Genomic DNA, 14,459 nt, shown 5'->3' on the forward strand with positions numbered 1-14,459 from the left:
CCCACATCACAGGCTGCATTGGTGGCAGAGAGCTGAACAGAACCCAGACACAGCCCACTGGGGGAGCAAGCAAAGATATCTGTAGGTTACACGAGAGTTCCCTTATTTTTAGGAAACTGAGGAATCTGTCTAGCATTTCCATGTTGTTCTGTGTGGTCGTTATAGGAATGTAAAATTCCTTTTGATACTCATTTCTGGGGCAAATTATTGCTTTTAATATTACATTTGCCATAATTAATGTCAGATCAGAAAAGCCAGAAGTCCTTTTGCTTGCTTTCGTTAGGCTTGTCCCAGATTCCTGACCGCAGGGCTCCCCGATGTTCTCTGCATGAGACACACGTGCAGACATAGACACTGTGAGGGAGCCAGAAGTTTCTACACCTTTGTCTATTATTTCTAGCAGTAACATCAGGGACATGCAACACAGTGTGGAGGCACCTCCTCTCCTTTCAGAGGCAGCGAGCATGCTATCATTCACATTCCCTTTGCTGGCAATGTAGTTGTAGGAGTTTTCAACCCCTTCATACATAAAGTCACCAATTGTTCCAGCTCCCACGCTCTGACTTTTGCTAATGCAATTGTTTGCGGAGCAATTCAGTGAATCTCTCATCTAGATGTATTTAAAAAAAAAAAAAAAAAAGCCATAGAACCCAAATCTAAAACAAATCCAAAATATTTCCAGAGTGGCATTACTTTGAAAGTCAGATCATTTCAATGGTCTAGTTTATAAATGCACAAATGAAGGAACAGTACATGATAGCACAGACATTGGAGTGAATGGGTAGAAATGATCAATAGGAAGATCTTCATATAGCTTTACTAATGAAGATAATAATGTGAAATTAAACACTTAAGTATCTTGGATCACCCACTTGCCAGAATCTTTTCTCTTCCGTGCTGTGAATCCTAAAACAGATATGTAGATAATCTGAATTTAGTCCTAAAAGCCAGAAAAGCTCGCATCTTTGCACTTGTAACTTAGAAGGAAGTATTGTTTCTACACAGTTCCAGTCAGCAGACTAGCTCTTCTGGTTGAGCCCAAAAGGAATAATCTCCATCCTACGGGACACTGAAGTTTTTGTTTTTGAGGCTTTTACCATGCTGTTAAAAGTAACTTCTGTGATACAGTAAATCAAGGATACCTTAAAGTTTGTTGAAAATGTTTCATTAAGGAAACAGATTTTTTTGTGACTCAGATCTAGAGAAATGAATACAGTATTCCTCATTCAGTGTCACCTACAGAGTCCTTTTTAATGTTTAATAAATTTCCAAATTAAACTGATTTCTGTTTTCTTATTGTTCACATTCTATTTGTATGTAAAATGTTGTCTTGGACTACAGTGTAGTTAATTCCCATTTAATGTCAAATCAGTATCACTTTTACATTTAGATATGTAAAGTTGAATGTGTTGCTAGCAGTCGTTCTAAGCACAGTTGTATTTCTCACATATCTTCACTGTATTTAGGAGTATTTAATGACTGTTAAATACTTCCTTTCACAAAGTGTTGCAATATTTTATGGAATAAATTTGTTTTTCTGGTCTGTAGTCATTTTCTTGCTGCAAATCGTGTAAGTTAATTTCTATCACCGATAGAAAGTTAAAACTCTAATGTAATTGTAATTTTCCTCCTGGCTGACTGTTGCTCTTGAGAACCAGTTCTGTTTATTAAGATCACAGACTGAAAGATAAAAGAAAACAAGCTTGCTTTTATAGACTTAAAATGCTTTTAAAGAAAGCAAAGGTCTCTGAATTTTTTTTTTTTAAATTGTTGTGATATTCAAATACTAAAGCATTTCCCCTGGAGGTTTCATCAACCAGTACGAGTAGTTGCAATTAGATTTATGTTAGTCTTCTGCTCAAAACTGGTCATTTCAGGTATTTTCAAATGGTATAGGAAGTAGATTCTTTATTACTGCTATTTACTCTTGTCTGTGAGGAGAAACTGTGTTTCTTACTCAATAAAGATAAATCTTGTCCATGTTTGGAAAGTGAAATCTGCAATTAACATCTCTGACTTTCAAAGTTGGAGTTAGAGCTAGTCTCTCCTGAATTCATAAATTTATTAATATATATAGCATTTAGTAGTAATCAATTTCATCTGCAATTTTATCACCCAGTTGTTCTGTACTCTAAAGTCCTTTTGAAGTTGTTTAGAGTCAGTCCTTGTCTTTGGCATCTGGAATAACTTGGTATCATCAGAAATCTTTGTTATCACCAGTAAAATCTCTTCCCAATCACCTATGGATCTAGTGGAAAACATGAACTTCAGCACAGATTCTTTCTAGCCCCTACTAGTGATACTCCTCCTCTGTGATCATTTACTGTTGCCCTAAGTTTCTAAGTCATTATTTATTTATATGGAAGCCACAGCAGCTCAGTGATGGACTTTATCAAATACCTTTTGAAAGTCTAAGAAAACTTTATTATCAGGTTTTTCTTGTCCACATTATTCTTCTTCAAACATAGACAGCACATTTAGAATGCTATATTAAGTTTTGCAGTACAGATGCCAGTACTACTGGTCTTTGATTCTGCAGACCTTTTTTATAAATGGCATCACATTTCATTGGTAAGAGACCTGTTTTCATCAGGAGGGTGGGTACTCAGTGCAGTTTTAGTATCTTAGCACAGAGGAATGAACGTCCATCTAGGAATGGATGGAAACTGTAGACTGGCATAGTCACTGAGCAGGTTTTTGGGACTCTCCTCTAAGTGTTCTTTATACTATATAATTAAACCAGGTCCAAAAATGTTAATAGAATTCAAGCTTTATAGGAGCTGATCTAGTAAAATGCTACAATTACAAGCACAACTCAAGCTGAAAAAAGCCACTGACTTTCTCTTCCACATTCTGCTAGATCATGTTTCTTGCAAGCATCAATGTTTCAGTTATGTATCAGCCTTTTCTGTGCCTTAGACTTTGGCTTTATAAAAAAAGGTCTTTGATGACAAAATTGGCATAAGGTTTGCATGCCTTGCCCCCTATTCCTCCTTCCCATCATTTCACTGTAACACATCACTCTTTCAGTTGTACAGAAAGAAATTTGTAACATCTATACTGTTATTTGGATCAAGCTCTTACTGGACTTCTAAAAAGCACAGAACACAAGGTTCTTGTTCTGGTTTTTATTCACTCTTGATTGAAACACTTTGTTTGGTAACAGCCTTCATTACTGTTCTGTAAATTTAGCATAATACTATTATATAAGTGCAGGTAGTTAATTATTATACACTTCGGAAATTTTGGACAAAATTTTCTAAGAGAAGTATGTATCACTTTAATCAATTGCATTGTGAGAATCCTTCACATTAGGAGTTCTTTAAACCTGGCTCCGTGAATTTAAAAGAAGACCTTGATCAACAAGATTAAGTAGATCACAACAGTCAAGCATTTTTATCCTGAGTGCTTGTTACCCCACAGGATTCCTATTCTATGTATCTTGTTCTGCTTCAGGCAAAGAATTTTCTGAAACTGTTGCCTCATTTGCCAATTGAGTGAGAGATATGAATGCAAACTAAATTGGTTTTAGTGTTGGGTTGTGAGACCTAAATAGAAAATGGAAACCGTTGGTTCAATTCTAAGCATAGATTCACAGGTGTACTTGAAAAAGAAGTTGAAGAGAATTAAATTATCAACATAACTTTTTATATAACTACCAAAATCTAAAGTTAGTATTTAGAGAAGAGATGGAAGTTTAGGGAAACTGACTTGATTCTGTAAAGCTCAGGATATCAATGTGCTGTCTGGGAGAGCACGTTCTGATTGGATCTCTTCCGTGGAAATACATTGTGTCATGAAAAAGATACACTGGGTACTGGGAGAAATGCTGTCGTATTTCCTGGCTTGTAAAATCTATCAATATCATCTATCAGATGAGAACTCTGGCTTCTATTATAGACAATATCTGGGACTGAGATAGGATTTTCCAAACTGCCACATAAAAAAAAAAAAAAAAAAATATATATATATATATATAAAAACTTATATAACTTCTAGGTCTTTTCTTTGAGATGATAGAAGTGTTACTCAAGAAAAAGACTTGAATGTTTTAAAAGAATTATTTCTATTGCTTTATATGCAAACATTAGCTAAATGGATAGCAAAAAAGTGGCATATATCTTAAGATTCTGCTCTTAATGGAAATTAACAAAAGAAACATTAAATTTACATCAATTTACATGAATTTCCAATAAAATTTATCAGAAATTAAAAATAGGGTGGATTAACATTCACTGAAGTGAATGAATTGGTATTTTATATTGTCTCATCATTAACAGGCTTTAATAAACAGCACTATGGTGCTTTCAAATTTCATAATTATCTTTTACTTTGGCTTTGAATGGTAAAAGCAGAACGAACTCAGATACTAAGCTTTTAAATCAGATATTTAATCTGCTATCATTGTAAAAGTCTCTTTTATTTAAGAAAGTTATGATGAACTTCAGAAAATATTTGTTTGGAAAAGCTATAGCAGTACAAAATAACGTATGTTTGAACGAAAAATACTTCATTATATACTTCAATTGAGCAATTATTTAAGCTGGAGGATTTCTTGGAAAAGTGTATTCTAAATCAGAAGCAAAATCTTCCAGTTTATATCATTAAAGTAGAAAACATCAAAACTACCAAGCAACAGAGTAAATTTATTGGGCTGGAGTTTTTTGCTGCTTAAGAGAATGTTACAGTAGTCTAAATGACCAAAAATAAATATGTACCACTGAGGGAGGTAAGTCCTCTCAAAACCCTTTAGGGAGCAGAAAAGTATCTTTAGCTGAGAAGCAAACCAGTTGTTCAGTTTGCTGTTATTGTGAAGATCCATGTCTTAGAGCAGACTTCCAGACTAAGAGGCAACAGCCTAGAATGTTTTCTAAATTGGAATACTTTGGGTATTAGGCATCTTTCCTTCATCTGGGCTATGTAGCTGTACTGTACCAGGATTTCTAAATGGTCTTCTTTATTCCTGTGTAAGGATACTAGTGCTTTCTTCCATTTCTGTTAACCTCTGGATATCACTGACGTTTTCCAATGTACTGGAATGTACCTTTTTGGGGCAGGGACTGCCTCTAATTGAATGTTTATAAAGTGCCTAATATAATCAAGCCAGGAGCTGGTTGACTGTTATGCATGCTGCAGCCCAAATATTTAAGAACAACAGTTCTGTAGTCAAAATGATCTTTCTTTTGATATTTACAAGTATTTTTCTAACACACTGCCAATTTCTGCAATTTGAAGGGATTCAGGCTTGAATTCTCAGTCTGTTTGATTCTACCATATCCATCTGCATCCATACCTCTGCAGGCTGTAGTGTGTGCCCTACTCTTATACCAGCACCAGGCAGCAGCGAGCACAGCTGTGGGAGGTGCACCCAGGCAGAGGAACTCCTTAGATTAGTGACAGAGCTCCAGGAGGAGGTGGATAGGCTGAGGTGTATCAAGGAGAGCAAGAGAGAGACTACTGAAATTGCACCCTGTCTTCTCTGAGACAGGCCCAACAGGCAGACACGCTGGTTCCCTGTCCTTTCTCTGCCTGGGAAAACAGAATGCCCCAAGGGATAGGGGGCAAAGGTGACAAGTTTCTTCGCTGGTACGACAAGCACATCTCCTCTGGGACCGCCTCAGCTTCCCAGGTGCCCTTATACAATAAGGATCTGCAAGTGGTACCAAGCAACAACAAGGATAATGGTTCATCTAGCATGAAGATGTCACAAAGGTTAAGTTGACCTGTGCCCTGCATCAAAACTGCTTCCATAAATAAAAAAACAACTGGTCATTTTAATAAGAGGGTCCCATCAGCAGCTGACAGAAGGCTCAATATGCAGACTGGACCCACTTCTTGGGAAAGTCTGATGCCTCCCTGGGGCCTGCAGGGGTTAAAGATGTGAAGAGAAAGCTTCCTCCCCTGGTATGGCCTCCATCTTTAGTTGTAAAACCAGGTATTGTCAGAATACTCAGAATACCTCTGAGCTGGAGATAGGGATGGGGAGCAGAATGAAGTCACCATGGTCCAATGAGAAATGGTTAGGTACCTCCTGCTCCACTTGGACAGAGACAAGTCTATAGCATCAGATGGGATCCATCCAAAAGTTCTTCTTAGGAGTATTTGGACAGCCATTTCCACTTATATGACATACTCTGCATGCCTAAAAATAAGGTTTTTCATCCTCTGGGACAGCTTCTACAGTCCAGAAGTACTACTCCTGGGAGTGGGTACAATTTTTTTGTTAAGGATTAAGAAGCAATGATTTCTGTCAATGATATATCTCTTAATTAATTATTGGTGTGTGTATGAATAATTAATTTTGCTAATTTGTAATAATGCATAAAATTGAATATAAACATTCATGCTGAAATTGTACTGAAAATTACAAATGTTAGTGATAATTTCCCTATTAGTTCAGTTAGCTATTATTTATGTGCAGGACAAGTTAGTAGTGAATAAATCTATATGTTGGAACCCCAAAACTTCCTCTTCCAGTCACTCTTTCATGAAAACGAATAATGCCTGTTTCTCTCTGACAGAGTATTTTCCTACCTGAGACTTGGACCCAGTCTTTAAAATCGTGTCTGGGGGTCTCTCTTTGCTAAAGCAGCCTTAGAACGTCTATCCTCAAAAGTGTAATTTGGAATAGCCAGCCTCTTTGCTGGAACTTAGTGTGAGCATGCTGCATTGTTGGGCTTCCTCTCCACACATTATTTTGCTCAGAGACAATATGAAATTAAGTGCAGCCTGGTGACTACAATAGGGACTAGAAAATAGGAAGTATGGAATTCAGTCTGTATTTTCATTTGACGCTACTCCTTTAAGTTGGATGATGTGCAATAGTACCCTTATACCTTGGGCTTTCTGTTTTCTAACAGTAGGTTCAGTGTGCTGTTCACAAGCATGTAAAGAGGCATGAAGGGAAGTAAATAATCATTTACTAGTTGATTTTTGAGAATTTTCTCTGTCCATTCACACAACCAATCTGCTCTGCCCTTGCTTTGGAAATCTAGTTCTGATTTTTAACACTCAGCAGGCATGTGATAAGAAGCAGAAGCAGGTGGGTTACAGTGCGTTTGCTTAAAGAGATGGAAAAACTGACACTGCTCCTTTGTGGAAATACTTCTTCATCCCCTATGAAACAGCATTCCTGTGCTCTGGTAAAACTCATCATTGGAAATACTGAATCACAGAATTGTAGAGTCATAGAATGGTTCAGGTTACAAGAGGCCTTTAAAGATCATCAAGCTCCAGCACCTCTGCAATGAGTAGAGAAATATCTTCAATCCTTTTACTTTGATTTGAAGAGGCAGTTCTTGAAGTTATTAGTAACCCCTCTTCAATTTTTTTTTATGTTCTTTGCTACAATTTTTTCTAAATGCATATACTTTGTTACAGTGTCTCAAATCACATATTTATATATTTCTGTGTTTATAAAACATAGTAATGAAAATGAGCTTATCTTTTTCAGTTCTGTCCCAGTGCAATGATATAGAAGTCTATGTAAGTGGGCAGAACACTGGTGGGCAGACCAATATATAAGAGCATACCAAATTTGACAACTGCTAACAAATTTATCCAGCTGCATAATTTCAGAAATGCTTTTATAAATAGATGGATTTTGCAAGGAAAAAAAAAATACTTATTTCAAGCATGACTCATTTTTAATTAAAAGAGAATGCAAAGTACTTGCTTTTAGTAAAATTAAAAGAGGAGAAACAAGAGGTTTTTATGAAATGTCTTAGTGTCATAAGATTAGAAGCATGACACTGAAAGCTAAGAGAAAAATTTAAGTAGGCTAGACAAAATCTTTTTTTTTTCCCCTAGAATGTTTTTCTTTTGAAAAAAGCCTACAAGGTTTGTTTGTGGTTTTTTTTTTTTTCTATAAACATTTGCTTCATTGTACTGATTCTCAGAATACTAGGAATTGTCAGTTGAATGAATAAAATGATCATGAAAAAAATAAGTACAAACATACAAACAGTAATTGTTGCACTAGAATGCATCTGTTGTCAACCTTTGCAGGTTGTCTTGCAGTTGTACAGTTCCATTGGCCCCAAATGGTACTTACTGAACATTTATTTTTCATTTGTTTGGACCACACCAGTATTATACAGGCAGCATGAGAGAATAATGAGCTGCATTCTTTGGGTTACTGAAGAGTCAGCACAAATTGTGGGAACAAATAACAATCAGACAAGGCAGTGTTTTATAACATCAGGACTGCAATCCATCTTTGGGATCTTTCTAAGCTGGGCTAATAAAGGCCCACTTACAATTCCCGACAGAGTATAGTTTAATTAAATTTGTCCATTAGAGGACTCCTCCCCCTCCCTCTACATTTTAGAAATTAATTCTGCTTTCTGCCTGTTGTTCTTTTTTGCATCACAGATGCACTGAACCTTCGTAACCGACAGATCCTCTGCACCACACTGAAAGTCCTCCAGCACCTGGTGGTGTCAGCTGAAATGGTGGGGGAGGCCTTGGTGCCCTATTATCGGCAAATTCTCCCAGTCCTAAGCATCTTTAAGAATATGAATGGTGAGTTATCCTAACAGACACTGTGTCTTTCAACTCCTAAGGCAAAAAGGGGCTTGAGGCAGGGTTAATTAACAATGAAGTTAAGATTTATTACTGTATATAAACTCAAATCCATTTGGAACTCTAAATAATGTAAACTCCCCCTCTTACTATTCCCTAAGGATGCACTGAAATTAACAATTTCATTTATTACTCCTTGCACGTAGAGTTTATTTAACACAGTACAGAAGCAGTGAAGCAGTTCTATAATCTTCCAATAATTAAATTGTAAAGTTTTGTAACAGTCTTTTGAATACATTAATAAACTGCAAAGGTTTTTCCTTCCCTCCAACACATTAGTTTAGTCCAGCTGTTTTATTCCATTCTGTGCTCTCCACAAGCAATTTTCTGCTACCAGAAGGTTTAGGAAAGATTAAAAATAAAAGTAGAGATCAAACTAATTAATTTGAGGGTTGAGAGAACTCCATGTTGAAGAAGAATTTCAAGTTAGATAATATTGAGCAAAACAGTGAAGTTTGAAGTTATTGCTGCGCACTTAGCAGCTTTTATTATAGAGAAATTTAGAACTACTTTATATCTACAGTTAAGTATGTGTTTTCTTTGTAGTGCAGATCTTACCAGTTTCAGTCTTTAATAACTGGTACTATGAGTTCTATATACCGTGAATACGTTTACACCACAGTCACCAGCTGAAATCAACATGATGTATGTTGCTTTTGCCAAATTAATCTTTAAAATATTTTTCTGTAGTAAATATATCTCTACTTATTTTCAATTATCTACAAAGTTACTGACTTTAAAATTTCTGTTACTGACTTGTGGCCATATAGATGAAAATAAATTAATTCCTCACAAGCTTTCAAAAGAGGATTTTCATTAAATTCATGGCATTTTAATAGTTCTCTGCAGGACTCCTTCCTGTTGTAGTTTCTGTTTGCATTACTATATAATGCCTTATACTCACTCTTTAGTGAGTATAAGATTCAAATCAGATTGAAAAATGCCTGTTCAGAGATTGACTTGGAGGCACAAATGAAATTTATATTTTAGATCCCTTTAGATACATTTACATCTCTGACTTCGTTTTACTTAGAAACGTGCAGTAACATGGAATTCCATAAATGCAAGTTTTTTCTGGCGACAGCTGTGGCTTTCCAGAAATTGTGGGATGAAAGCTTATGAGTGAAATCAGTAGGCTGAAGTTAAGAAATTTCTGTAGGTTTCTTTATGAATTGGAAGATTTTCCCCTAAGAGATCTAATTTCAGTATCTGGCACAAAACAAGACTGTAAAAATTACTCTCATTGATTAATGAATATACCACACATGCTTTTTTTCCAAATTTCAGCCTGAAGTAGCCCATAAATTCTCTTGACCAGGCTTTTCTACAGTGATTTCAGATGAATAATAGGGAAAGCTCAAGTGTAGGCAGGTACATAGATTAGCAAGGCATTAGACCCAATCTAAATATATCTTCAGTTTTGATTGTATTGTGAGAAAAATAAAACATATTTTCAACATATTTGCATGAGATCTGTGCTCTGTGAATTCAAGTATAAAACTACACTAAATCATGGTATTTGACATTTAAGAACTAAAGCCCCAAAAATAAATGAAAAGTAATAGTCCAAAATTAACTGATTTTGTTGACTCATTACTTTTTTAGAAATAAAAATGTTGGTATTACCAGGAATGAAATAGATGCTATTTGCTAGGCCTACTGTATGAAACTGTTCAACTTACTCTGTACTTATATGTGGATGATAGGGAATACCTCTGTCTTCTCCTTCCACAAGAAGATTATATTTCATTCCTCCTTCACTGGTGGTTGACAGAAAATAGAGGGTCCTTTCCTCCTCTTTTTATCTCACATGAGCTAATAGGCAACTGAGGTGCAGGTGTTTGCTCCCAATTACAAGGAAATTGCAGAGGCTGATCTGGGCTATTTTTCTTCACTGTTTATTGATACAGCTGAAAGAAGGGGTAAGTGAAGTGTAAATTCTTCTTCCTTCTTTTCTGTATACCTTGTGAAAGTAAGAACTGTGGTGCATCTTCCAGGACTTGTATGATTTGCAGTCTATTAAATCAGACACTGTGAAAGTTGGTCCAGAATTAAGTTAACTGGAAGAAGCTATGTTTTAGTCATTGGCACCTCACTAGATCAGTACCTATCTGATGAAAGGAGCTCTGTCCTAAATTCATCACGTGTGAATACTACTCTCAGTAAACAAGCTTATAGTCAAGAGAATATTAAAAAATAAAAAAAAAGAGTGTTATTAAGAAATTAAGTTCAAGTTACCTGGTGACCAATTTAGAAGAAACCAAAATGATTCTTCATGCAGTGTGTGTGGTGTGAAGCTATGGAACTCCCAACCTGAAATTCTTTAGATATAAGAGGTTTCCATGAGTTAGGTGGAGGCTCAGAAATGTCATAAAAAAGAGGATATTGCTTGTTTAGTAAAACACATATATCATTGCTATTGGTAATTTTTGTAAATTATAAAAAAGTAGAGTATTGATGAAAAATAAATTAGAAGTTTTAATAATTGAAAACCTATAAAACATGTTCACCCATCTGAGTCGTAAGATTCAGATTTTTTATTAAAATATATCAATGTAATCTAAGTTATAAATGCCAGGGGAAGGATCCAAACTTCCTGAGACAGTCTGTGTGAAAGCCAGAGGAGAGCGTTCAACGAACTTCTGAAGAGTCTTGTTAGTAAGCAAGGGGCTTCTTGGTGCAGAAAGCATATTTGGTGTGTCTGAATTTGTGCCCTCTCTGGAACTCAGGCCCTGCTGATGTTTGTTTTCCCTCGGGTTCCCAAGTGCCCTGTTGCAGGGCATTTTAACGTAAAAGAGCGAAGTTCTGGTGGAGCTGCTATCACTAGTGTCTTTATTGGTGGGGACAGGGAGAGTACCCTCGCCATCTGGCCAGAGTGTGCCCTGAAACAGGGTTGAAGCTGTGTGTTGGAACTGCTAACCAGAGCCGTAAGGCTGGCGGGAGAGCAAGAGAGGGGAACACGAGTATATTCCAGGGGTTGAGGAACGGGAATACTGCTGAGATACAGGAGCTATTTGTCTGTTTTCTGGAGACTGGGAGGAGACTGACAGTCTCCAAGCAAGCTTCGCAACATACATATTATACAACATATTATACAAATTTGCTACTATATAAGATAAGAAACAAAAAAGTTTCATGATAGTGTTTACTAAATCTAACTATAAACTGTGTAATGCCACTGTAGTTTAAATGTGTAAGGTAAATGTACTCTTATAAAACTCAAATCTTGTGAAGAGGGAAAGAAAATTCTGTATAGACTCAAACAGAAGTATTCTTCTTTTGCATCACAAAGCCCTTATCTTATCTTCTAAAATGTCTTTTATAAATCTGTGAATTATCTGGGGTAAATACAATTAAAAACAAATACAGTAAGTCTGTTCTTTTATGAAAGCAGATGGAAGAGAAAAATAAAAGAGAAAAAAAGGGGGAAAAAAAGGAGTCTTCAGAGCCTGGAATATGCTATTAGGGTGCATTTATACCAGAATGATGTCTGAAACAGAAACCTATTCATTAAAACTATTAGACTGTTAGGAAAAGCAAAATTCTCCTGTTTGATTTACCTGACTGGTAAAAGAAAATTTCATTTATTTAGTTTAGCAGCTATTTTCATGTTATCAATTTATATTATTTGGTAGTGATCAAGAACAGATAAAATAGAGTTAGATGAAACCAAAATATTATTAGGATTTACAGGCCTCAGAGAAGTGTGGGGTGCCACTGCTCTTAGGAAGGTACCTCTCCAGCATGGTAACTTCATATGTGGCTTGTCACAGTCACTGTGAGGTAAACAGTTGGAAGTAGGGCAGACTGAAGCCTAACTTTCTTTTGGTTGCAATAAAAATGCCTTGACACTATCAATAACTTACAGCTAACATAAACTTTGGACAGTCTCTACCTATGCAGCCAGTCCTTGAAAATAAAATTTTAGAGGTATGACTGAGAGTACCTGATGCAGTTGTATCACAGCATTCAACCAAGTGTGAAGCCACAAAGCAGAATTATACTGCATGCTTTACAGCACCTGAACTTCACTTGGGAAAAAACATTCTCTTGTCCGGAAGGTACTTCACATACTTTGGAGAACTCTATTTTACAAAATGCAATAGTACTGCATAGACTCTAAAGGAAGAATCAGGACCTAAGTGTTAAATGGCAAAAGCGAAAGACTGTGCCTAAAGGTACAAGTCCTCCCTGTGTTGAAGTTCGAGTCTTTTCAGAACTGCCTGTGTATTCCAGAGGCAGTGATGCTCCTCCAAGTGGTTCATGGTTATTAGTAAGAAGCAGCAATTATCCTTTAATGTGATTGAATATGCTCTAAAGAAAAATCTCTTGCCCAGAACATTTCAACTGTTTCCTTCTTCCACTGGGAAATGCAAAAGTTCTTCCACAAAGAATGTCAGTCCTGTTCTAAAATACTTTGCATGTTGCCAACTCTGTGTTCAGAAATCTTGTTTCAGATTTAAAAAACCCCACAAACAAGACAAAAAATGGAACATCAAGGTTTACAAGGTAATGTATTTGAGGTTCTCCTAATTGCTCCTATGAACTTTGAGATTACAGATTATTCTCAGACAACTTTTCTCAGAGTTCCAGTGCTACTAGCTTTAGCTTTTCTTTTTTTTCCTTTTAAACTGAAAATACAGATTCCCAGAGAATTAGTTGATTCATTGTTGAAATTTGCATAAAAAAAATCTAATGCCATAAGATTATTGATAAAATAAGCCATGTTAGTATACTAGTAACATAAACTGTATTCTACATCCAGTTTTCACATTGTTCTTAGGCTTCATTATGATACTTATTCTTCCTATTCCTATGCATATTTTGAAAGATTTTCATTATTTCTAAGCTTTCTTTGAATTCCCTCAGTTATAATTTCTAAAATTTGACAACAAAGATTCTGATGTGGCTTTCATGATACACACTTCGAAGGAATAAGACTACCATGACACCACAGATCTGAGTGAAAAAAATTAGTTTTGATACATTTTCTGGGGGTTTTTTAATAGATACCTTTGGTACAAGGGGATTCAGAGCGTTCTGATGCATCAAAATTTAATGAAAAACATTGTGGTTTTCCCAAAATGGCATCTGCAAGTAAATCACCTTTTTAAGCAGATAAAGACAGATTGGTTGCGCTCCAAAAAATGTTATTACCATACTGGTGAGAAGCAAAATATATTTTCGTCATTCCCAACTGTGTGTGTGATATTATTTCAACAGGCTTTCTGTGAATTATAGTTCTAAGGATATTTATTTAACAAATATTCTTCAATGTTTTTAAGAACATCAAAACATTTCTCGTGTATGAGATCCGCTGATGGTCTTTTAATGGTATTTTTCAAAAATGTCTCAGTACTTTTTGTCAAGGGTCTCATCTTGAAGGTAAGAATCTCACAAAATAATGCTTTATATTGTAATTGAGTAAGCAGGAAAGTGATCCTCAATCATTGTCATCTGTTGTCTCACCTTTTTTTGCACTGATCAATCTCATTTTATTTCAATGAGCCCTCTTACATATGGAGCTACAAAAAACTCACTGGAACTCTGAAGCACAGAAATTAGAGGGTCACAAGATCCACCTGTATTGGAGCATTTGTTGCCTTAGTATCTTCAATACAAAGCATGTGATTTTAAGCTGATTATGTAGTAAACTTCTAATGTATAATCAATACTCTGTCAGGTACTTTCTAACACATTGAGAGAATCATCACCCTTAGATCATAATTGATGGGTAATTTCTAATTACTATCTAATTTCTTAGCTGAAAATACAGCACCAGTCTGTGCAAAATAAAACTGATTCAGCTGTGATTAAATTGAAGCTATTCACACTTAGCATTTACTTTTAATGTGTTAATGGTCTAATTAATTCAG

General features: G+C 35.8%; 1 protein-coding gene across 9 annotated transcripts in view; it reads left to right on the forward strand.

Annotated features, from left to right (window-relative positions):
• PACRG (parkin coregulated) overlaps positions 1-14,459 on the forward strand; it is a 216,052-nt gene that overhangs the window by 113,385 nt on the left and 88,208 nt on the right. For all 9 annotated transcript variants that reach the window (XM_042025065.1, XM_042025064.1, XM_042025063.1 and 6 more), the window contains one exon: positions 8,374-8,523. In XM_042025065.1, coding sequence (XP_041880999.1) covers positions 8,374-8,523 — 150 coding nt within the window. The remainder of the gene's footprint in view (positions 1-8,373; positions 8,524-14,459) is intronic.

The sequence above is a fragment of the Corvus kubaryi genome, unplaced genomic scaffold (assembly GCF_017639235.1).
Source record: "Corvus kubaryi isolate FWS band 111438036 unplaced genomic scaffold, C.kubaryi_AGA036_p1.0 37266, whole genome shotgun sequence".
NCBI classification, from domain to species: Eukaryota; Metazoa; Chordata; class Aves; order Passeriformes; family Corvidae; genus Corvus; species Corvus kubaryi.